The sequence below is a fragment of the Ursus maritimus genome, unplaced genomic scaffold (genome assembly GCF_017311325.1).
Source record: "Ursus maritimus isolate PB19 unplaced genomic scaffold, ASM1731132v1 scaffold_1, whole genome shotgun sequence".
In the NCBI taxonomy this organism is placed as follows: Eukaryota; Metazoa; Chordata; class Mammalia; order Carnivora; family Ursidae; genus Ursus; species Ursus maritimus.
Window position 1 is genome coordinate 100,197,185 of NW_024423343.1, and position 25,628 is coordinate 100,222,812.

The following is a 25,628-nucleotide window of genomic DNA, read 5'->3' on the forward strand; positions in this document are numbered from 1 at the left end:
GAGAGGGAACACAAGCAGGGGGAGTCGGAGAGGAAGAAGCAGGCTCATAGCGGAGGACCCTGATGTGGGGCTCGATCCCATAACGCCGGGATCACGCCCTGAGCCGAAGGCAGACGCTTAACCGCTGTGCCACCCAGGCGCCCCTCTTCTTCATATTTTTTATACTGAAAAATTGCAATGAGCATCACAGTACTGTTTTTAGCAAGGAGAATGTGTTCATTAAAAATTTACTTCAAGTGTCTTTTTGAGATCAGGGAACGTTAATAGTTCAGCCCTTGGTTCACGGGGCACAGGGAGGATGGGGTGCTGGCGGTCTGTCATCTTCCAGAACTGAATCTGAGCCCTGGCATGGAGTCACACTCCCTGGGTGTTAGCTGAGCCTGGTGCCTCTATATTTATAATACAGGATATCATCATGATCGCCATAACAACTACTGTTATCTCTGCTGATCTCCTATGTTTCCGTAAGCTCTCCTCTGCTAAACTAGAAAACTCCCTGTCCCTCAAACACACGTGGGTGACCATGTGCCTTCTGTGACCAGCAGAAAGATCTTTTTCCTCAACTCCTAGAGTTTTTCCTCTATTGCTGGCACCTGTTGTAAGTTGCTTTGCATTCCTGCCGACATTTTCATATGTCCCCTTCTTCCCAAACAGGCTGCAAACGCCTAGTAGACAGGGGCTGGGGCATTTCCTTTTTACCCCAAAGTACACAGTAAGACTGGATACTTACCAGGTGTTCAACACTTCCAGATGGACTGAATTTCATTCTGTCTTCCTGAGGAGAGGTTTCTATTTAAAGACGCCCTACTTTCTTGAATTCTCAAAGTTCTCTTTCCTTCTTGTTAAAGGCCTTTTGAACTTTCCCTGGAAGGGCCTGCTATCTCTTTAAAGCACTGACCAAAGTCTAGGTGTCTCATTCAGTAAGCTCACGCCCCCATCACCTGGCCAGCATGCTCGTGAATACAACGCATACACTATGGGGGCACAGACTGGGATGATGTATTAATCCTTTCAGGAGTCAAAACGGGGACCCCAAGCAGCATAGTCAAGGGTGAATACTGTGTACGTGTGAGAAGACAGGTATCAAAAACAGCCACGATTTATCTATGCTTATTATTTACGTAAAAGGTCAGGCTTGGGTGTAAAGCACTGGAGAGAGATCATTTTACTTTAAAAGACTCTTATTCTTAATAAGCCCATAAGAGCATGGTTTCTTTCATACCACCACTCCCCCTGCCTTCTGTTTTGTGCTCTGTGTATACGTTCATTTACTCCTGTGTGTCAGGTTCTGAGCTCAGAGCTCAGGCCACAGGTGTGAGGAGGCTGGCTGGGACCTAGGCCCGGCCATCACGGTGCTGGGCTGGGGAGTTAGGGGAGGTCTGTGCAGAGGGGCAGCATGAGGCTGCAAAGCCCCGGGAAGCGGTGGGCCGTGCCACAGGAGCAGGCAGGGGCCAGACGGTGGGGAGCTGCTGCCTGTGCGGTGTCCCGCAGTTGGTCAGGATGAGAGGGAAGGAAGCCGGTGAGGGGTGGGACGCAGAATGAACGTCTACGAACGCATCCCGGGTGTTCTGTGGGGATGCCTCCAGTTCAAGGACCCCTGGTCACGCAGAGCCGGCCCACCCTGCTCAGCCTTCCCAGGCACCTCAATACAAGTGAGCAGACTGCCCTGTCAGCAAGCACGGACTCTGCCACACTGATGACGTCGCCCTCCACTTTACATACATGTGAGACAATTTAAAGAAAGCCCACTGTGATTTTCTTCTCACCAACTCAATCTCCTGCCAAGGCGCAGCTCTTTCCACGCAGGTCCCCTGAAAGCAGAATGCTGTGTGGCCCTGGTGGGCACACAGGACCTTTAACCTTTCACCTCAAGAAGGGCAGCTCCAGAGTTGCAGGGGCACATTCTCAGCCTCTGAGAGCAGTGCGGCGACAAACCTGAGTTCGCTCCTCTTGCAAGACACTCAACTGATCTGACACTCAGGCCTCAATTTTTAAAAATTCTAAAATGGAGATTTAAAAGGTATCAACTGTGACGGATATTGGAGAGAGAGAGAACCTACAAACGCCTGCCTCTAAGAGGCCACTGGGGGGCACAGTGGAGCACGTGGGAGCTCCGGGACCGCCAGAGAGCAGAGCTCTGGCCAGAGGACCCCTCCGACCCAGCCTAGCACCCACATCAAGTGGGTCTGCCCTTGCCAAGAATCTCTCTAAAAAGCCAACCTGAAACCAGGCCCACGTTTGTTGAGATAGCATGGAAGGCCCGCAAGGCTTGGCTCCTGCCTGCCTGTCTAGCGGTGTTTATGCCCTCCCTGCCCCCCGTGCCAGGTGACACCGAGCTGAGGGCACGCCCTGCACGTGCCCCACTGGCCGCTTCTCGGAGCCCCAGGCTAACCCCTCCATTCTTCCTCACTGTCGCTCACTCGTGCTCTTCACCTGGCTGGGCCGGGTCACCCTGCAGGACCCACTCGCCGCAGTACGGCTCTGGGAAGCCTCGTGTGCACACCGTCATCGCCGCACTCAAACTTCTTGCTGAAGTACTCTCTGACACTAGACTAAAAGTCCCTTGAAGGTGAGCTCCCATCTCAGCCTCCTTCTAGCCCCCGTGCCCAGCACGATGCCCAATATGCACGAGGTGATGAGGTGCTCGGTGAGTTTGTCAAGCGAGTACTCCCACAGTGTATGAATTTTTAAAGATGCCCATGACTGGCAAAGTCACCTCTGGGGCATGCCTCACTGATTTGCATTTACATGTTCCAACTGAGGAGCTAGCCCAGAAAGTGAGGAGGAAGCAAGATATCTATAAATGACCAACTTGAGCCTTGGGCAAAATCAACTGTAGAAGGACCAGAGGGTCCCATTCCAGGTGACATGCTTGAAAGGCAACAGCTCTGTCCTTTGCAAAAGAGACTTTAGTTCAGGTTGTTTTTTTCTAGTAATCGGCTGTTTGAAGAGAGGCAGAGTATTTCTTAGAAGACGTCCATCATGTGACGAATTACCTTAAGAACAAGTGCTTTTCCTCCTCCTCAGTTCCTGCATGTCCCATGGGTTGCTGTAAGTCCACGGTGCCCCTGGGAAAGCCCAACACTGGGCACGTGGCTGAGTTACGTACCGCTAAGCAGATGGTGGAAAGTGGAAGAGGGGGGTCCATCTCTTTTCTAAGCTGGTCCCACAGGGAGACCGTACTTTGAAACCCATGCCTTTCTGCTGTGTGAAAATAGTGTTTGCAAGTAGCCTAACACACTGCTCAGAAAGCTTGGTACTGACTGAAGAAATTTTCTTCGTTTTTAAATATGGGGAAAAAAATAGCACGGTCAGAAAATACTGGATAACTTCACAGACACAGCCAAGGTAGAAAACACGGATGGACGGGAATCCATGTTTCAGATCTCACTGGGAGCTGGGCAGCAGCCCAGTGGGTGGAAAGACAGGCCTGGAAACAGCCTGGGATTCAAGTGTCAGCAGTGCCACTTAACAGTCCTGATGGGAGCAAACAAGCCCCCCGTGCCCCTCGGGATGCAGCGAGGACAAAAGGGACAAGGAAGGATACTGGCAGGCTCACAGTGAGAACTCCATCCCATCATAAGCTGTCCTTCCTCCCCTCCCACCTCTCCCCTGCTCTCGTCATTCAGGTGAAAGGGAGCTACCCTACAGTCAGCTGCTGGGTGCACAGACTTTCACATCTGCTGAGCTGAAACCCAAACCCAAGGAGAACTTCCTCTTCTAGAACTCCAGGAATTCTCCATGTCACCCTGCATGAAGCATTTAATGAAATGTACCTAACATGAAAAGGTCTTTGGAAAATGTCTGAAAATAAAAAGCCAGAAGGTGCACATTGAGATGGTAAGTTTGGGGCCCTCTCTCTTACTCAGGTTACAGAAAGTTTCCCAAGACAGACATCGTTTTTTGGCAAGGCGGATAGGCGTTCTTCACTTCCCTCTAGATGCCAAGCCCCCAGTTTTTGGCGGGCTGCCTGAATCAGGGTGAACTTTAGGTTTTGCCCCTGTGTTCTATGTAACATAAGAAGCAAAGATTATAAATGTAAGCAAACAGAGAGCAAAAGTAAACACAGGCACCAGAAAGAAAGGAGAACAATACCATTTAGGAGACAAGGTGGCCAGAAACGGCAAGGATTTTACAAAGGGGGATGGCGCATATTTATGACATGGCAGCATCAAGCAGCTTATAATCCACCTTGAAGTGATCGAAATTGTTCCAAGTCTGATTCTGCTACAGTCTGGCTAGAAACATAAGGATTCTTTCTTTTCAATGTTAGTGAAATAATAGTAGCTAGCTCGGAAAAGCATACTTTCCTCATCCAACTTTTTAAAAAAATGAGATCATTACTCAGAATATTAATGAATGTTTGTTTAAAGATAAGGTTTCTTCTAGAGCACAGAACTTGTCAAAATTTGGATTGTGTGTTTTAAGTTCACAAAGTTTAATTTGGCTCTGTCACAGACACACCAGAAAAATCGGTTGAATAAAAAAAAATTTTTTTAATGAAAAAAAAAAAAAAAAAAGGCAAATGCTCCTAAACAATGACTGGAATCAAAGTCGTCTTCCCAGTTGGGCATACCTAGTTTATCTAGCACCTCAAAAACATGGAAGCTAAGGAAAAGCATGGCGCCACCTTCTGGGGAAAAGCCGGAAAGGCCTTATATAAATGCGATCCACACTGAGTTTTGATATCCACCAGGATCCTGGGGACATTTGGTCATTGGTGAGACACTGGCACTTAATAAACGCCTGGATTTAAGGTGGAGTGCCGACATGGGCCTGGACCTGCTTGTGAGTCATCACTTAGCTGGGCTCCATACCATACCAGAGGGAGCAAAGGAGGAAAGAAAAAAAAACAAAAACAAAAACTCCAGGTCGAACGTCCACAGGCCTGAGTTTTGGACCTGGTTCTGTAATCAACTAGTAAGTGGTCTGGGGAGAAATTTCTTCTGCTTTCCAGGCCTCAGTTTCCCTCATCAGAAAAATGAGGGGGAGACTATAAAGCAAGAATTTGCACATTATCTTGGGTTGTATAACCTTATCTTCCACCCCTACTTGAGGGCTTTTCTCCTGAAAAAAAAAATGCATAGGAAAAATTTCAGGAGACAAATCTGAATGAAATGATGTCTAACAAGAGAGTCATCACATTTTTGCCTGTAAAGCAGATTCGGGGCAACACACTCTCTCTCTCAAATGTATTAAGGCAGTTAAGGGGGAGACTTATCCTGTCCTACCCCAGGGGGCAGAATTAGGACCAAGAGGAAAAAGTGCTGAGGAGTTAGGAGGGCGCCGCAGACACTGGGCTGGCCAGCGTCTCAGGAGGGGCGGAAGAGACCACCTAAATCTCAGACGGGGAGCTGGGCAGCACACTGTAGCCTCCCCACTGCATCCCCAATACCCACCTCTCAACTCTCATGGTGTTTTCCAGCCTGGAGGTGACAATGTGATAGCCACTCCAGGGCAGCAGCCCCAAGACAAAAGTTGTGTTTTCCAATGGTGTTTTAAACTTTGCTCAACCAATTTAAATAGGCTTCCTGGATGTATTTAGAAAAGTGCAGTTTTATCTGCTGTGTGTAAAATGTAAAAAGCTTGTCAACAATTCTGTCAACCCGTCTACTTTCTTCAGTGGACGAGGAGAGGCCCTCTTGCCTGTTTCTGAGTAAGATGCCTTTCCTGAAGCTACAGGAGCTAAAGGCCACGAGTCACATCCGGCTCCTAGGAGGGCCAGTCCCCTGCCCCAAGGAACAGTGGCAGGGCAGCCGGCGCTGCCATTCAGAAGCAGACACTGTGCCTTGCACTTTACCACAACCCTGCGGGGTGGGACACGGTAGCTCCACTTGACATAGAACTCAACGGCAGTGTGGGTCCCATGGAGTCTTCTAAGCCCGTGTCCCCTCCTCCTGGCCGTGCTGCCCTGGCTCACTGTTAGAATCCTCTCCCTAACTACTCCTCACAGCCAGTCTTGGGTTCTAGCTACCTCAGGCAGTCTTCCTTGCCTCTTCCAGCCCATTCCAAACTCCTAGTGCATCTCACTCTGAACCACGCGTTTGCTTTAACCTCAGCTAAACCATCAGCTTCATGAAGACTGGAGCCCTGCCCCCTGGCCCCTACCTCCTGCCTCCAATTATAAAACATTTACCAGAGTTTGTGCTATTAGTGTCAGACTGTTGGCTTGGCAACTACTAACCTTTAAGTGATTATATAGATTTCTGGTTTTGCCTTTCTGTTAAGCAGCAAAAACTTGCAAAGGAAATAGGGTTTCTAGCCACATTCCAAGACTGAGTCAAGGAAAAAGTACATATTTTGAACCTACAAAGATTTAAGTTTGTTACTCAATAGCAACTTCTAGTACCTTGAGGCTGGATGAGACACAGATAATCATCTAGTCCACTCCCTGCGCTAACAGATAAGAAAAACCAAGGTCCGGAGGGGTGAAGTAATTTCTCCAGGTTCACACAACGCATTGTTCTCCAGAGCCAACTGTGACAGACGGCTGCTGCCCCAGGAGGCTTCCAAGGACTATTCCAGAGTGCAGAGGGTCAGTTAAGTTCTGGCCAGATAGTGATTTTAATTGGTATTTGAAAGACAATTATCAGCTCGCTAAAATAAAATGTCTTCTCTCTGACACACTGCTGCTTTTCTCCGGCCACATTTGTCAAAAGGACTGCATAAGACACGCCATGCCAGCAGGGTAAAGCATAAGCAAAAAGACTAGTTCCCGAAATTTTTTTTTATTTTTAAAATAATTTTGGTCTGGCTTTACTTTTAATTCCTTGATATCATACAATATAAAATTAACTAAAATGCTTTTAAAAAAAAAACCCTAAAGACAAAAAACTGTTTTATATTTATCTCAGAATCCAACTTCTCCAAATAAATCAAACCACCCGAGGCTGGACAGTGATGCCTGGAATCCCCCCGACTTTGGTGCATGGCAAGAGATGTGCGGTGACCCAGTACAGGACACGAAAGGATGCTTCTTCTTTAGTAGACAAATATAACTGAATATTCACTAATGTGGGCAAGTTCAGGAAACGATCCAAAAACTTCAATTATAGAACATCTTCAAGACACAGAGTTGGGTGTTTCTTTCAAGTTTAAATAAACATTTGCCAAACATTTCTACATTTGGAGGAGTATATGTAAGACAAAATTCCTGGGAGCAACAGCTGTTCTTACATCAAATGTGTCAAAAATGATTCATAGTTAGTCAATCAATCATTTACCAAGAAAGAGGTGCTTCCGAAACAGATCAGGGTGTCTAAAACCAGTTTCATGTGGCAATATTCATACAGCATATGACATGTCCACACTGTCATGTCTTTGAGTCTCATGATTGTCATGCTTTATAGGGTCACAAAGAGGGGATGAGACCCAACAACACAGCTGGACAGGACACACGCTGGACTGAAAACCAGGTTTCCTGCCTCCAGAGTCATCCCCCACGCTGACCCCAGAATCCATTCATACCATCGATTCTCTTATCAAATCCCCTCCTTCACAGGTGAAGGACAGATTCAGCACCAGCCCGAACAGACTGCAAATTCTAAGATGAGAAGACTTAAAATCGATGGAGTTTTCTTTCAAAACAGAAAATGGGCTTCAGATTTCTGAAGGTCACTAACAAGGCCAAACCCTTTAAGACATCTGCTACAAGCTAACCCTACTGAAAACCATAGTGACTTCATTAATGAGACATTAAAAGTCAGTGGCAAAGTTTATTATGAAAAAGAGAAAAACAAGGAGTTAGATAATGAAGGAGATGTACTTACTCCTAGGAATACGGACTAGGACTAGGAAAACATCGCTAAGCTGATCCATCCACACCAACTTCTCAAACAGAAACTCTACACTGGTACCCAAATCCTCCATGGTGCTTACTGAGTCTCTGTTAGCTGAAGATGGGTGATGCCTGGGCGAGATCTAGTACTGGTACACTTTCAACGTGTAACGAAAATGTTTTGCACGCATTTCCCTAAGAGCTTTTCTCACTGCTATCGTGCCGGCGCCATTGCAAGGCTCCTTGTGGAGCGGCCCCCACCCCAGCAGGCGCAGGACGACATCTGCTGCTAAGGTCTCAGAGCAGCTTGTGTCAGCCTGCCGGGGTCTCACGTCCTTCGTGTCCTGCTAAAGCCTGGGTTCTGTCTCTGGATATAAAACCAACTAGCTTCCTGTGAGATGGCAGTTCCAGGGGCGCTCAAAGGAATGACCACACTTCAGAAGGACTAGCTAGGAGAGCAGACTCTCCCTCTGTAGGACTGATATTAGTCACTGGGTCTAGAAACAGTTTGGATCCTTCCCGATAAATGTCTGAATGTAGTGACGAGAAAACCTAACTACTAGAAAAATACCGTGTGCAATGTTCTATGCCAACAGGATGGATACAACACAGCTTGATGTGTGCCCAAGTATTCTGCCTGAAAGCACAACAACGGGGAACGGAGACAGACTGGTTAAAATACAAGAAAGACTACAAGAATTTCGAAGGAAAAGAAAAGGAAAAAAACAACATACCTAAAATCTACATTTACAGGTGCCCAAGTGAGGAGCTTCTGGCAAAGTGACAGAGTGAAGTTTCGTAAGGAAAACTACAAGGGCACCGAGTCAAGGTGAGTATGAAAGTATGCAAAGCAGGGGAGACCTGCCAACACGGGCACTCCTTTATTTGGAACACAGTGTTTTCCGCACCTGCCTTATCAGGCCATCAGTGACAGCAGCGTGGAGACCCTGGGTTACTCGAATTCCACATCAACTGAACACTAAGTTTACTTTAAGCAACAGATATTTTCTGCTTTTGTCCCTCAGGCAATTGAAAGGACTTTACACCTAAGAACTTTCTCTCCTAAATTTCTCATTTTGCAGGAGAAAAAAAAAAAAAAAAAAAAAACCAAAACAAGATCCCTCAAGAAAACAGCTAATAATAAATAGATTATTTAATTCTGCTCACTTGTCCTTCTCAGGGTCCAATGTCAAATTGCAAAGTTTCAGATCAGGATGCCGACTTGAAACACAGACATTTTCCAAGGGGATAGTTAGTAAGTGCCACACCCTGTGGATGGCTTAGTTTCACCTTGATGTCACATTCTAAGTACGTCCTCTCCTGAGGAAACAGCTGACATCAGATATTTGCAAAAAGACACCAATTTTACTTTTTTTTTTTAAAGATTTATTTATTTGAGAGAAAGAGAGCATGAGTGGGAGGGATGAGGGTGGGGGGAGAGAATCTCAAGCGTGGAGCCCAATGTGGGGCTTGATCTCACGACCCTGAAATCGTGACCTGAGTCGAAAATAAGAGTCGGACACTTAACCAACTAGGCCATCCAGCCACCTTTACTTCACTTTTTGATCATGTATTCTCATTAAGGAGAAGCTACTGTGGTTTAAAAAAAAAAGGAAGAAAGAAAGAAAAAGAAAAAAGAAAAAAGAAAAAAAGCCAGCACAACCCCAGGCCAGTTGCCCCTTAAAAGAGACACACGATCTGCTTCACATCTTGGTTCTGCCAGTAACTGCCACACATCACCTGACAAATTACAGCATTTTTTGGACCCTCTTTCCTCGCTCAGGAGTAACGGTATTGACTGTATTAGCTCATGTGGTCCTCACATTTTTTTTTTTTTTTAAGATTTTATTTATTTATTTAACAGAGATAGAGACAGCCAGCGAGAGAGGGAACACAAGCAGGGGGAGTGGGAGAGGAAGAAGCAGGCTCATAGTGGAGGAGCCTGATGTGGAACTCGATCCCATAACGCTGGGATCACACCCTGAGCCGAAGGCAGACGCTCAACCGCTGTGCCACCCAGGCGCCCCAGGTCCTCACATTTTTTAAATGAGTTATGGTAAATGGAAAGTGTTCTGTTCAAACATGAGTGGTTTTCACTATCAAACCCCAAGCCAGATTTCGGAAGTATACAGTATCCGTCTGAAAACACACCTATCCCTTATGAACCTGGGATGTGCTAGGACCATCAGGTGGAGATGCCTAGACAGAGCACGAGACGCCGACCCTTGCTGAGTCTGCTATTGTGGGACAGATTTCAGGAGGCCAGACCTGTCACTGCTTGGCAGCCACGTAACTGCTAAACAGAGAAAAACCATGATTTAGGGTCCGGATTCTTTTTGCAGACATGTAAGAACTGCTCTCCCTGCAATTCCCTTAATCCGTAAGTGTGCTCATGAGAGTCACATGGGAGCCGAGAGACTGAACTGAGCAAGGGGTTATGTCTCATGGGGGTCAAACCCACTCAAGTTTTCTGAAGTTCTAAGTACACAGCCCTACCTTCCACAGTGCCTTCTATCGGAGGGTGCTGCTGAGACACCTGTATTTAGGAGAGCTCCAGCCACTCTTCTCTGTAGGTCTCTAGACACTCAAAGGACTGGTGAGCCATGGGGGCTGGACAATTCAGGAAGCCAGTGGATGAGGATTTACCAAGTGTCCAGTCAAGGCTGGCTGTAAGTGTGCAGGGCACAGAAACACATCCTTCTGGCTCTCTGGGAGGCATCTGAGGTGCCAGGACAGTTTTGTAGCATTTTACGTGTTCAGGAGCTAGTAGGAGAGGCATGACATGACTGCCTGCATTCATCCGGATCTTGCAGAGAGCGGCACGACGAGACGGCAGGAGAGATAGGAAGACTGACGTGGGGTAGCACCTCTGTCGACACGTACTAGGCCTGGAACTCTCACTGACTGTCTCATTTAATTCTCACAAGAAACTGTGACCGTATCCACCTCTATCTTACACACAAGGACACTGAGACTTGGAAGCTGAAAGAACCTGTCTGAAGTTGTGGAACAAGGAAGAGCTGGTGCCAGCACTCGCATATAGGTGTCTCCCAAGCCAACCTCAATCTCCCAACACCAGTCTGGTGGGTGCCAAATGCCACCAGGGTATGGCAGACCCCCTATACCCCTTCTTTTGGCCACAGCAATGGGAACCACTGACTTGGGAAATCCCTCTGGGACAGGTCAGCGAACAGGTCAGTTTCTGTACAGGTGGAAAGGGAGTCGGGAACCAAGTGGCACCAGGCCCTCAACTGCACCTAGGCTCAGCCGTCACACCACCAGTGGGATCTTCACCCTGTATCAGAGCCTGGGCCAAGCTCAAAGGGAGCAACGCCCGGTCTTAGGACGCACAGTGAACCACACTCATCTCTTCCCATATCCGCAGTACACCCCCAGACCCATGTGCTCAGCACTCCTAGGCCAGAGGCCTGGCTCACCTCCTTATGGGAATCTTTATGGGCTTCCAGAGTCTTCATAATGGTCAGCTCGGCGTAGTTTTTAAATCTTGCTGGCTGGTTTCTCAGAATTTCCCGTAAAACTCTCAATGCTAGCGCTCGGATGGAATGCTAGAGTACAAGAGGAGAGGAAGACGTTAGCAAACACTACCCAGTGCTTCAATGAACATGCCAACCAACAGTGTCTGGCAGGGCCAAGCACCCAGCCCTGCGCTTCCCTGGCACCCTGCTAGCACCCTGACACAGGTCACACTGCTTAAGTGGCACAGGCTGAGGGGCCAGCTCCAGGAGGCAGGTGCTGTGCCTACTGACATTCCTAAGGCCCAGCATCTAAGAGGGACCTGGTGAAGATTTCTGGAATGAGCCAAATGAGGACCAAATGAGACCGAATGAGGACGATACATCTAAGTTCATTATCTATCTCCTGGGGGGGATTTCCAGATTTCCTGAGGCTTAGATATGCAAATTACCCTTCTATAAAATGTACAAAAGAACAGGTAAAAAGCATCTAACCATCTCATCAAAATGACCTGTTAGAAGGCGGACTAAGAGCCGCAGACCTGTCGTTACTCCCGACCTTCTGTGTGGTGAGATCACAGTGGAAGGGAATGTGTACATGCCTCGAGCTGTCTGGGGCCGGAGTCTCACCATTTGGAGGAAAGCCATTTCAAACAGACTCCTAATCTCAATAAAAGAAAATGGGGTTTACACCAAACAGAGCCAAAGAGTACATCCTGATTCTTCGTCGCTCATCTGTACAGTTCACACACTAACACACCATCCACTTGCCCTCTACATGACATCACTTCATCTCCCAACAACGCCTGACCAAGCAGATGGGCTTCAGCAGCCGATAGTCTGTTGCAAGTTAATACTGCCCTTTTGTCACTGCCCTCCTATCTGTACTCACTCCTGTACCAAACCATTAACCCGAAGCATCAGAAAGAAATCAGTCCCCATGACACTCCCCAGCCCCATGTGCACCCATCTTCCAACAAAGTCACCATCAATGTGACCCTGAGCGTGACTTTTACCGTGAGCTGTGTTGAGCTTCCTCCAAATCCACCCAGTCCTGCCCCTGAACTCTTCACCACACCCACTTCATTGCTGTTTCTGCCAGCCCACACAAAGCCCAGTGCAGAGATGGACTTTTACTTCTAGAATTCAGACAATTCCCAACATTTACTGCTGTCTCCATATAAGGGACCAGCGCACAGACAGGAGAGGGCAGGGCTCCGACGAGGTTACTCCTTCTGTCAGAGTCACCTACGTGGCGCCATGTGTGGATTACAGACCAGACATGGCACAAATGCCTCACTGGCCACATTTAAATGTCACAGTGTGAAGAGGGCTCATTTTATAAACAATAGAAGATAACAGAAAATAACCCACACTTCTAGAACTTGTTGCTTAACCAAAGAAGATGACTGGAACTGCTCACATATGCAGGGCTGAACCTACACGGAACTTCATGGAAGGCAGCATCTAGTAGGGCCTTTTAAAAAATGAACTTGTCTCTTTCTCAATTATACATGAAACATAAAACTCGCACAGAAAAAAGCTCATTGTAAAAAAAACATTCCACGCTAACAAAGTCATAAGAAATTTTGTGTTAGACAATGTAACCTGAAGCAGGAACAAGTTTCCCTCAGGTCCTACAAAACCAATTACAGAAAAAACTAGCATATAATAAGCTAGGAATGGGGCCTGTCTCAGCACCAAAACATGACCTTACTAACTGGTGCTCAGAAAACACCTGAAAAATGTTTTGACGTAAACAGTAGGCACTATACAGAAAGTAAAGCTGAGGCCAAACTCAAGGAGAACAGGACGCAGTAACCCTTCCCCCGGGAAGGGGGGAGACAGAAGGACGAGGAAAGCGCCTCACATCTTTGTCCCCGAGCGTCTCCAGCAGCAGGAGCAGAATGGTCTTGAAGTGCTCCTCCCAGACGCCCAGGCTGTCTTCCCGGGTGATCTTGAGCAGCTCCAGCAGGGCGCCTTTCCGTTCCTCCACCCGCTCGTTGTGGTTGGACAGCTCTTTCAGAAGGTCGGCCACCAAGTCAGAATGGTCAATGGGCACTGGAGAGACACCAAGACAAGTCACCTCACAAGGGAAGCCCCGGCTGGGGACGCGCCCTTGGGGACGCTCAGCTCCCCTCCGTCGGCTCCCCGCTCTCCCAGAGGCAGCTTCTCCTCCGTCCCTGCTGCCATGTCCTGACCCTGCTTTGAACCACCTCACTCCCTACACCGTCAGCAGGCCACCTCCCCAACTATGAAAACAGAGATATGAGAACAGGCATTAGGTACCGATATCAACGTCTTTACCCTTCCTTACCATCTTTTGCCCCCTCCTATTTCAGACAAACAGGAAGAACCATCTAATAGTCCCTCCTTGATGGTCTTCTTTCCCCCAAGTCTATCCCCACCACAGCAGCGCAAAGGCAGGCCACCGCCGGACAGTCCCCTCCCGCAATCACACCCAGGGAAGCACGCACATTTTCCTCAGGGCCCTCCTCACCGTCACACCTGATCCTCTGACATCCATCCCTTCCCTGCCCGAATGTCCAGAGCTTAGTAATCAGCACAGCAAACAAATACTAATCAAGATGTTTAGACTATTCTATTGGACTATTTATAGACTAAACTTGCCAAGATCACTAGCAAAATTACTTGTAGAGACTTCAACCATGGAAGACATCCTTTCTCTTCCCTGGTTCTTTCAAGAGACCTCAACTCTGAACATTCCCTTCCAATAATAAGGATGAAAGAGCAAAAACAAATCATTAGAAATTACTTATATTTGTATTTGCGTACTTTTTTAAAAGCATCTAAGGTAGGAGAACACACACACAGGAAGTTTGAAATGTTAAAGAACTCGATCTTTCCCCGCTGAATTCCCACCTTTCTCTCTGAGCCTTTTACTATACAGTTGGTGATCAACGAACACCCACCCCAATCTCTGTTCTCTCTTAAATGAGACCTACAAACAGGTTAAGTTAAATGACGGATCAATTCTGCGAGGAAAGAGACGAAATAGCCCCCTACTCCTCGAAAGTGCAATTCATAATAACCATCACACCACTAGTGTACGCCCCAGGAAACACACACTGGGATTCCTTGGGAATTTACGGAACTGCTACCCACCGGTAATCAGCAAGTAATAGCCAGGGCATGTGCCTTCAAACGGCTGAAGGACTTCACTGCTGTCTTAGGATCCCATCACTGTCCGATCTCCTCCTCCTTCTCCTTCTTCTTCTTTTTAAAAGTAGACTCCACACCCAACGTGGGGCTTGAACTCACAACTGTGAGATTAAGAGTCACATGCTCTGCCAACTGAGTCAGGGAGCCAGCCAGGCGCCCCACAGTCTTCCTTCTTATGTGTCCCCGCTAAAACCAGCATCTGCTCTAGTGTGGCATGCCCCTCTTTCCAGGGCCATTGTGGTAAGTCTGTTTTCCCTGACAGGCCTTGAGTTCTCTGAGGCCAGGGACTGTGTTTCCTTTGCCTCCTTGTCCCCAGCAAGCTACACATTTCATGACACACAGTGAATGCTAACTGTTTAGAGTTCTAATTTAGGGTTCTAATTCTCCATTCAAAATAAAAACACAAAACAAAAGGCTTGGAAACAAAGCGTATATATATATATATATATATATGTATATAACTTTTTAAAAAATGACTATTAAGTGAACATGACAATCAGGTGAAAAGGAAACAATTAAGTTCCTGATAAAAATACCATCATACCAATGCATACTTGACTCACTTATTACTCAGTAATAGACACTGGTCTTAACACAAGTGTCAGAAAACAAAACAAGACAGCAGACTAGTTCTGTTCCATGCCAAGTATACTTGGGACAAGTAATTTAACCTTTCCAAAAACCCTTACTTTCCTGATCTGTGAAATGGGAATAATCCCCTCTATCTCATTAGATATACAGGTAAAGCACTGAATTAAGCAGCAAGCACATGGTAACGCCAGGAGCTTAGAATATGCTAGATTCCCTCTCTCCAAACTACAGGACAGAAGTCAGCCCAAAGCAGCTCCAGGAAGACCCGGTTAAAGCGCTGGTGACAGAAGAAGGGAGCCTCTCAGTGGCTGCTACAGGATGATACTCCCACAGCTCAGGGCTGGGAGAGGGCACGGCAGGCGCGTTTGCTCCCCAATAGCAGGGAGCACATGCTTCCGACCTCCACTCAGGCCCTGGCTCCTCGGGGAAGCCTTCTCTCATGGGCACAGCTGACCTGCCTTCGCTGCACAGTGTCACAGCTCCAAGTTTAGTGAGCTGTGTGACTCCTATTTCATGACGGCCTCTGTGAGGCGGCTGTAAGCTTCCGGAGGCCAGACGCCGTGCACACTTCCGCTCACGGCTGTGCCTTCCATGCCTAAGCACGTGGTGGGAGCTCAGTAAGCAGCTGCTGAGCAAGTGCCTAGTCAGAACAGACCCAGTATGTCCTTTAAGGTTTGCCCTGTCGTCCCAGAGCTGCTCTGACAAGAGGAGAAAGCCCCACAGAAAGCACTTTGGGATGCGGCAGGGGTGGAGGGGGTGGGGGTGGGGGAATCAAGCAAAGAAAGACGAACCATCTCGAAGCTGCTCCATGTCATCATCAAACACGGCCTCCTTCAGGGCTGTCTTGTCATAGGTGTTGATAGTGTCGGAGTAGGGGTACGGATTGTAGTCTCGCACCCGCGGCCCTGGGAAGGCGCGGGGAGGCTGGGTATTGAGGAGGGACGTCTTGTTATCCAGAGCTGTTCTGCCTCCTTCCACCACATCGCTGCCTCCCCGGCCCTCAGTGGCAGGTGAGGCAACTCCACCATCACGAGACACCTGCAGCACACAATTGGTTCCTTTTTAGGACTTTTAACAAACTCTGTAACTTTTCAGAAGTATTAGGAGAGCCAGATTTCACACTTGAAATCTGGGCACTGACATAAGGATAGTTCCTAGGATTTCAATCTACTAACATTTAATTCATAAACTACCTTAACGGGAACCAAATACGCTTACTCTTTCACCCTGTCATTCACTCATCTACACGTAAAGGCTGTTTTACTTTGTTCTTGGTGGTGACTTGTACTCAAACATTCCTCCAGCAATCTCGTGTGCCGGCACTGCCTCGCACCACTTTCTTCAAGAACAGCAGGGTTTTCTCAGTGACGCCTTGGCACAATACCAATGCTGGACGCTCCCCCGATCACCACCACGAGATCTAAAGCAGCCCAACCACCCAGGAGATCTATCCTTGTATATACTCCCCCAGAGCTCAACAATGCTCACTCGTTTCTAGCAACGGAGAACTCTGCATCTGAGAAGCAGATCAACCTTTGGACACCTGTGACTCTCAGCTGGGCTTTATGCTGGGTCAGAGAATAGGCTTTGTTGCTATTTTCTGAAACTTTTTCTTCCTAATATATTCTGAGACTTGTCCTTAACAAATTAAACCCCTGGTGTCCTTTGGCCTTGTGTCATGTTCCTGACTCCCGCCTCCCTCCCACGGGGTCCTCTCTCCTGAGGAGCACCAGCCTGTCTGGCTCCCTTTGCAGGACGGCACTATAACCAAGCGAGCGTGGGAACAAAGAACACCCTCACTTTCCTCACCCCCACCATCTGACTCTAACGATGGCAGAGCCATCTCCAGGCACCTGAACCACACTGGTGTTTGCTGTGCCATGTGTTTGACTTGTGCTGCTGACAAGAGACAGCTCTTTCACTTTGTGCTTATGCATCTTTTAAAATTGTGGCCCCCCCCCCCAAAAAAAAAAGCCAGTTTAAAATTGTGGCAAAATTTACATAGATCACTTTAATCATTTAATACGTAGGTGTACAATGCAGTGACATTAAAGATAGTGGCAATGTTGTATGACCATGACGACTACATTATATGTTGGGCAAACCTTTTCATCTTCCCCAACTAAAATTCTATACCCATTAAATAATAACTCCCCGCCCCTCCTGGCCCTGGGCACCTCTATTCTACTTTCTGTCTCTGAATCTGACTACTCGAGGTACCTCATGTTAAGTGGATTCATACAGCATCTGTCTGTGTCTGGATTATTTCACTTTACCTAATCAAGGTTCATTCATGTTGTAACGTGTGTGAATATTACATTGCTTTTTATGGCTGAATTATACTCCACTGGATGCATATATCACATTCTGTTTATCCATTTATCTGTTGGACACTTGGCTGCTTCTCTACTGTTCGGTTACCACGAAGGAAGCTATTACGGACACTGGGGTGCAAGTGTCTGTTCCGGCCCCTTCTTTTAATTCTTTTGGACATACACCTAGTGGAACTGCTGGGACGGATCTGGTTTTTAACACCACCAAAAAAGATTTTTTGCTAACTGTTAAGATGTCAAAAGGATATATAATACATGGCTAGACCTGAACAAAATAAGACTGTGGGCTTTTCTCATGGTAGGAAGATGATTCATGCAAGATTTAATTTTTTTCTCCTTGTAACTCTCTTCTCAAAGTAAAACACGTATTATTATAATGAACGAACTTAGAAAAGGAGAAAGGGTTTAAAAACTTCAGACATTTTAAAAATAAAGCTAAACTATCTTAATTCTAATCACTTTTAACAAAAACCAAAACAAAAGATCTTGCTTTTTAAACTTGCGTATTATCCCCATTCTTCTCTTCCCACAGATTGTGCAGAGTGGGAATCACAGAGTACACACTCCCATGTATTTTGTTCTCCTCGCAGTGTAAGAATGTCCCATGTAAATAGTGTTTGTAACCACAATGTTTACTCACATCATTCCCATTTGTGTTCTAATAAGATTTACTCAACTATTCCCCTTCCACTATTCCCCCTCCTTTCTTAATGTTTCTGGTTTTTGTTATAGATAATGCTGAGATAAACTACACTGTAAGTAATAACTTTCTTTCCTTTTGCTGAGTTTGTTATTTAGCGTAGATTGCCAAAAGTTAGATTATTGGATAAAGGACATGAAACTTAACGTGATATCACTTATGCCGAGGGGCACCTGGGTGGCTCCGTCGGTTAAGTGTCTGACTCTTGGTTTTGGCTTAGGTCATGATCTCAGTGTCATGAGATCAAGCCCCATCTTGGGCTCCGAGCTGAGCGTGGAGCATGCTTCAGATTCTCTCTCTCCCTCTGCCCCTTTACCCCCTATCTACGCCCCTCCAACCACTGCTCAAGCACTTTACCTCTTCAAAAAAACAATCACTTATGCTAAATATAATTTACTAAGCTCCAAAGCAACTGTATCAAGTTCCCATTACACCAATATTATACTAGTTCCTTACATCCTTTCTAGCATTAAATATATTAATTTCTACTTGAAACAAAGTGGAACAATTCAGAAGTAAAGTGGAACCTCAAAGTTATGTTTACTGTATTTCTGTAATCACTCATTCAGGATGGACTTTCTCCCACACGTTGAATGTTTTCAGCTCTGCTTTTAGGAATCGTCTTCCCAGTGGATCTGACATTCAACCTTATGGATGAATCTTTACGGATGTCACTTATCAAGCCAAAGAGACATACTGGTTCCCAAATCTTTCCACTTAATGCATTTTTATATTCACTCCAGCTTCTTCGCTAACACTCTGGTCATCAAGCAGCTAAGTTGTTGAATTTCGAAGCTGTTCAACAATTCAATTTCCATTTCATCGTATTTAATGCAGATAGAAAAAAAAATCCAATGGAGTCCTTTCACTCCACATCTTACTGATCCCGGTCTTTGGCCAGAATGTCCTTCCCAAAAGTTTCCCTTAAATTCTCTGACACCACACTATCCTGGTCTCCCACACAATAACCAGTAGCTTTTCTTCCAACTCCCTTTCTTCCGTCTTTCTCTTAGTGTTGATGCTCCTTAGGATTTTCCTTACCCTTTACTTGGTTGATTTCACTCACTTTTTAGTTATCAAAGCAACTAGTCAGTGCCTCTCAAATCTCTATCCCCAGTGTGAACAGCCAGCCTAAACTCCAGACTGGTATCTGCAAAGGCCTATGGGATACATATGCTCAGATATTCCACAGGTTCCTCAAGTCACATATATTCAAAACTGAATTCACTATGTTCCAAAGGGGCTGACATACATTTTTTCCTCTCCTTCTAGGATATTAGCTCACTGAACTGCTCCAGCACTTAAGAGTCCTAGGCAGAGATTTCTGACTCCAGTATTTCAGCTCATGCCCTACCCAACTCTATTCCTCCAGAGTCATTCTCCATCTCAGAGTGACAACAATCTTTCTAAAACCTAAGTGTGACCATGCCACTTCCCTGCTTAAAAATCCTTCAAAGACTCTTCAGTGACCCGAGTAAAATCAAGACACTGATGGAAAAGTCCCTTGGGTATGAGCGCCCTCCCTGAGCCAACCGCTGTAGTCTTCCCCAAACCTCACCACCAACACGATACGCCCACTCTCTCCCCGTCAGCCACCTGCAAAGGGAAATCACGCCATGCCCACTGCCACCTCTCTGCTTTCTCACAGGGCCCCCCTACTATCTGTCCAAACTCCCTTTGACCCTTTGCTTCATGCAGCTCCGAGGCTGCAAACATCTCTCCCGCTGTCCCTTCCTGAGGAGCCCCAAGACTGGCCCAGTGTGTTCTTCAGTACTGAGCCCTGAGCACTCCCCGTTGCACAATGATTTCCCACTGATCTGCCTGCCTCTGTGTGAGACTAGAGCTCCCGGAAAGCCACGATAGTGTCTAATTCAGGCCTATTATTTTTATCATGTCACAGGAACAAAAATATGTCCAGGATACACAAAAGCAAACAAAGGGAGAAAAAGGTAGTTTACATTTTTCACAGACAGCTAAGGGTTACTCAAAATTTTATAAAGTTCCCTTGGGCCTCTTAAAATAATATTCTAACTACGAGATAAAAATAATGATGAAGTTCAGTATTCACAGTCATCAATCTTCAGAAATATCACTTAACCGAAGTATCGGTCTCGGCTAGCCCGGGGATACTTACAATATCACAGTCCTTCTTGCCATCTCGTTTAATTGGCTCATTCAGATCCTCTTGGCTTCGAAAACTAAACTTTTCAATGGCTTCCGTAACTCCACGCAGAGAACTATAAATTTCTTCAGAGTTCAGGTTCTCTGTATCATACTCCAGCATGCTAAAGATCAAAAATAGTGTATTTCTTAGACTGAAGCATATGAATAAATTTGAGATATGGGCGTAAATTACTTCCAATGGTTTATGGAGTAAGGTGTGATTACAGTTTTCTATCTGTAGGTGACTTGGAATGAAAAGGAGACACCTTCTGTTAGAGCGCCACCACTGGACAATTATCTGTGTTCTTTGTCAAACCAGGCCCCAAACACATTACATTGGCACTCGGTAAGAACCAGTGGGGAACAGCAAAAACCACGAAAATGCAAGAACTCAAAGGGTGACAACTGGTGACAATGCACGATAATGAAAGTGGAAAAATAACTTTCATATCTTGAAGATGGAAACAAGGAGTCTGGTTGTTACTGGTCTCAAATGTACAAACAGATTAAGAGGAATGGGCGTTTCAAACTAAAGCTAGTATTACACGCAAGTTTCAGAGGACAAAGCAAATGACCTCACAAGACGGGGTTACGCTTACCAGGACTGGAAACTTGTGAAATAAAACCCTACATCCAAAAACGATTCCAAGTCAGATCCACCCTACCGAAGGGCTCCCGACCATCTCTCATGCCATCTAACCCAGGGGCCTGCCGTGAATACCAACTCTTCCAACATGCTTATGTTTATGTGTTTTATAATAAAAACAGATCTTATACAGAGGAGAGTCACATTCCTAGATGGATGTCTGAAAGTATTTCAAAAAGCAAGAAATATTTGTCCCTTACAGAAAAGTGATGTCAACTATTGTTCCTTTAGTTGGCTGCACAGAGCGAAACACGAAACAGAGCAGAAATCCCACACAGCCTTCGGGTGTAATGCAGTGTGTCAACAAGCAGCCTTTAGAGGGCTGAAAAGTGCACTGAAGTGGGTCCTGAGAACAAAACCCACCACGGTCCCTCACCAAGAATATCACAGACAAGCACAGCATAAAGCACAGCATCAAGAAAGCAAGACAAGAAGTGACAGTCGACCAAGGGCAAGTCAAAAAACCCACGTTAGTTTAAGTGTCACTTGTTTCAAGAAAATGTCAAGAGACGATCAGATGAGTCGGTCTAATTGAACTTACAGGAAGTCTTGAGCTATCCTGAGGATGGCTAGGGGACAGTCAAAGAGTCCTTGGCCGTATACAAGTAAGCATTCGACAACACTATTAAAGACTAAAGAAAAGCACTNNNNCCATCTTCAAGAGAAGGAACTGAACCTAGACACTCGCGGCCAGGAACCTTTCCTCCGGACAACACAACCAATCCTGCACGCTCTCACAAGTGGTTAAGATTCCTGCAGCTTAAAAACAAGTAATATTGACGAAGCCCACAGCTCCCCACCTTTTCTTCTCTTTTTTTAAAGGTCTGGGCAGATGAGCAGGACAAGACTTGGACAGTTCTCACTTGGGAGTAGCCAGACCTCTACTGGCTCAAGGTTGTAATGATCCAAGTGTTTTCCAAGGCTGGATAGGTTCTGCTGGGGCACAGCATCTGAACTCACCCTTCAGAGATGGGAGCTATTTACCTAAAATTGCAACACTCGCCCAGATAGAACCCATTCTTCTTTTCTGATGAATGAAAGAAAATCCATACTCCAACTGTACTTGGAGAGTTCACAAAAATACACGCCAACTCAAAGACTGGCTCTGGCATCAAACACAAAAGAAATGTGAACGAACACGTTTACAGCTAAAATTCCATGTATATACTGACAGGAGGTAGAATAAAACACTTGAACAGGATTCAAGACTTCAACCCCTGCTAAGTTCATAAGGTTATCTGTCCATGAGGCAACATCCCTTTAATGTGAAGAAAGCACGAGGAGCACAGGGGCTCCCAGCCCCTCCTTTCTAACACCACAATACCACTTATGTGGGAACAAAGGCATTTATACATCTGGCCAGTACACTATTTTTTATATATAAAAACTGAATATGACTCAAACAAAAAAATATGCATACAAGATGTAAAAAGATGCCTTAAAATACTTTTAATCACAGCAACCAAAAATAAAAGCATAGCCCATGCAAAAGGAAAAAAAAAACAGAAAGAATGACAGATGGACAAGAGGAAGTCTGGCGGAACGTTCAGCTTTTTAAGGGATGTCACAATATTATTTTCCATATGTCGCTTCAGATAACATTCGCTTTCACATAATTTATCTTATTATTTGTAACCTGAGTGGTCTTAAAATATTTCACTTCAGTACACAGAACTTCAGCATTACAAGTAGCCTCTTTCCAAAATACTAAAAGGATCCTGCCAGTTAATGTTCCTCCTTCTTACTTTCAATGAATAATTAGGAGTACACATGCATGGCCAAGTACAATCTGTGCTGACACTTCTTTTGGACTCACTAGCTTGAGGTCTGAAGTATCTCCTTGGTATGAAGCTAAAACTGTGAGCTCTAGGTGAGGGAAAGCATCGTTTTTCTCTAACAGGAAACAGGTAATGCTACGTTCTTTGCTAGTTCTTGTTTTGGCTTCCCCCCCCCCCCAAATCAATGCCTATGAGCCCTCATTTTGTAGGGGTAAAAAAGGAAATTCCCATGAGAGCGGTCACTGGGGAATCAAAGATGCCATGGTCCTGGCCGGCAGAACGTAAGGGAGCACGGCAAGAGGGACGGGGCGGCTTTACCTATCAGAAGAGGCTTGCTTAGGTACACCCTGGTCTGTCACCTGCCCCCATACTCTGTCTTGTTTTAGCTCAGAGACATAATCCTCTAGGTTAAAGGTCAGCTCCTGGTCTTCTGTAAATACTGCGATTAGACCCCAGAAAGGTTTCCTTAGGATTCTTTAGATTAGGAAGAGTTGCTCAATCGGTCAATAGTCACCGACGCAAGGTCAGGCCACATCATCCAATTCGGAGGCAGAATAGAACTCTGACCCTGCCCTGTTGTAAAGGATCCATATCGTGGACAGGGAGGTGCATGGGTCAGGTCTCCAAGAATGCGGACAGGAGAGACAGGAAGTTTGCCTTCTGAGATTTTCCTCTTTGTCATTTTGAAGGGAAAAGATACCAGGAATGGAATGAGGATATATAATCATTCCTTGTCATGCAATCAATACGGTTTTGGCAGAAAGCAAAGAGACAAGGATTTCCTCTTATTTGTAGGTAACTGATGGGTTTTTCTAAATGTAAAAGTCTCTTGTCAACGCTCTCTCCATCCGATGGTCAACAGAAGTTATGGGTACTTACTAGCATTAGCTGTGCTATTGTGCACGTGTGAAAGATGATTCTGGAAACGAGGTGCCCATCAGAGGGGGTCTTGATGGCTGGATGGGAAAGAGTGGCTGGGGGTGAAGCTTAGTGCCCATTAGGGCACACAGGTCAGTGTACTGGAACACAGGCAATAAATGGGACTTCTACTTTGAAGTATGGCTAATCTTTAAAAAAAATAGTTTAGGTATGGTGACATGCCTTATTAACACTGACGACAGCAGCTGTCACTATATTCCTGTGTCCTTGCCCTAACCTTGTGTATCTAGAAACAGTCATTACAGGATTCTCTGTACACCTGAGCAGTTACTTTTAAAGCTCTAAGAGTTTCCAAAGAAAGATGCTGTTAAAACATTTAGCTGACTATATTAATAACGTACAGCTCCACTGAGTTGAGGACACAAAATAGGAATGTAAATCTGTGCAAAAGCTATGAGGCATTCAGAATCACAGACCTTTTTCGGTTTTGTTTTTACCCTATCCTATTAGCGGGTACAAACATCCTACACAGCACGAAGACAGCTGGACGGTCCCAGGCTCGTGCGATTACAGACTTCCAGGGAAGGGGTCCTCGGATCTTTGGACCTTTAAAATAATCCCCTAAGGGACCCTCAAACAGGTATCTGTAGAAATCCGTGGACCCTACTTTGTCTCACCGATTTACCATCTGTTTTAAATCTGAAGGAAGCCCCACCCCTTCTTCTAGACTCATTAACCTCATCGCCTTCAACCAGGGGCTTGTGCGAATCCCTTCTAGACTCATTAACCTCATCACCTTCAACCAGGGGCTTGTGCGAATCCCTTCTAGACTCATTAACCTCATCGTCTTCAACCAGGGGCTTGTGCGAATCCCGACTGCTCTCCTGCCTGGAGGCAGGGCATGCCAGTGAGATGCAGCAGAGAACACACCTCTTGGGGCTTCCCTTCAGGGCCTGTGTCCTCTGACTCTCACGCAGGGCAGTACATTACGCAAGAAATCAGCCCACATCGGCAACAGCAGGACTGAACGCTACAGGTACGGTCTGGGAAACGGCAGGTCTCACTTGCTTCTGAGAGGGACTGCCTTGTCCTTCTGAGAAGAATACAAAGGAAACCATGCCCCTCTCGCCCGCCTCGACTTCAGGGCACTGCCCCAGCCCCCTTGGGGGGCTCAGCTCTGCCTGGGCCAGAAGGCTTGCTACAGTGGGTCAGCTGATGAACGGTCCTCTGTCCTTGTGACACAGCAGGAGCTGTGCTCATGCAGGTGGACAGAGATCGCGCACCCGCTCACACTTCTCACCAAGGCTCTACTCCGGCTCGTCTAAGCCAAAGGCTTTCCGAAAGACCTGAGACGACCCTGGAAATGCAATAATATTGTGACACCTCAGACAAGGTTAACAGGTAGCTTGTTACCTGGGAGAGTAAGAGCGCCTGAGAGTCTTGTGGGAGGGAGCGGTGGGAATGGAGTTGGGCTGAGAAAAGGGAGGTGGGTGCTTCGATAGGCCATCGGCACTCCAACCCCACAACCGACTGCAGTGATCAGAAGAGGAGAGTCAGAGAGAGACAAAACAAGGCAACGGGGAGGGGAGGGGAGAGGGGACTGGGAGACACTACCTCCGAAGTGTCTTCCAGTCTCCTCTTTCCTTGACCAAGCTCTGGCAAAGTTAACTGGAACAAAACTTATACTTCACCACACAGAGAAAATGAACAAAATTTGTTTTACAGTTTGGCCCTCAATAAGGCTGCTTTATTCCTTCCCCTCTTGATCATGTGTTACATTTTTAAACCATGAGATTCCAAGTGTAAGAGTGTGTGAGTGTGAGTGTGTGTTTGTGTGTGTGTGTGTCTGCACCGGGAAGGACATTCCAAGTACTTCCACACAAATATGCATGGATGTTCAGTTTCAGATAATGCAACCAATTGTTTTACAAAGAGCCAAAGAAGGAATTTCGAGCCTTAATTCAAACGGGACCCAAAGGACTACAGCAGGAAGACTCAGAGAACATGCCTCTCTGACCACAGCACTCAAGCGGGGACGATGTGCTCCCTGAGGCTGGGGACCCAATCAGATGGGAGTTCAGAGGGTGCCACTAGCAATTTCCTTC

The 25,628-nt window shown here is 46.3% G+C and overlaps 1 protein-coding gene across 1 annotated transcript in view; it reads right to left on the reverse strand.

Moving 5' to 3' along the window:
• Positions 1 to 25,628, reverse strand: part of CLASP1 (cytoplasmic linker associated protein 1) — a 262,476-nt gene that overhangs the window by 13,770 nt on the left and 223,078 nt on the right. Inside the window, exons 32-35 of the mRNA XM_040619053.1 lie at positions 20,192 to 20,342; positions 15,816 to 16,062; positions 13,121 to 13,311; positions 11,215 to 11,343 (exon numbers count right to left, since the gene is read on the reverse strand). Of these exons, the coding sequence (XP_040474987.1) occupies positions 11,215 to 11,343; positions 13,121 to 13,311; positions 15,816 to 16,062; positions 20,192 to 20,342 (718 nt within the window). The remainder of the gene's footprint in view (positions 1 to 11,214; positions 11,344 to 13,120; positions 13,312 to 15,815; positions 16,063 to 20,191; positions 20,343 to 25,628) is intronic.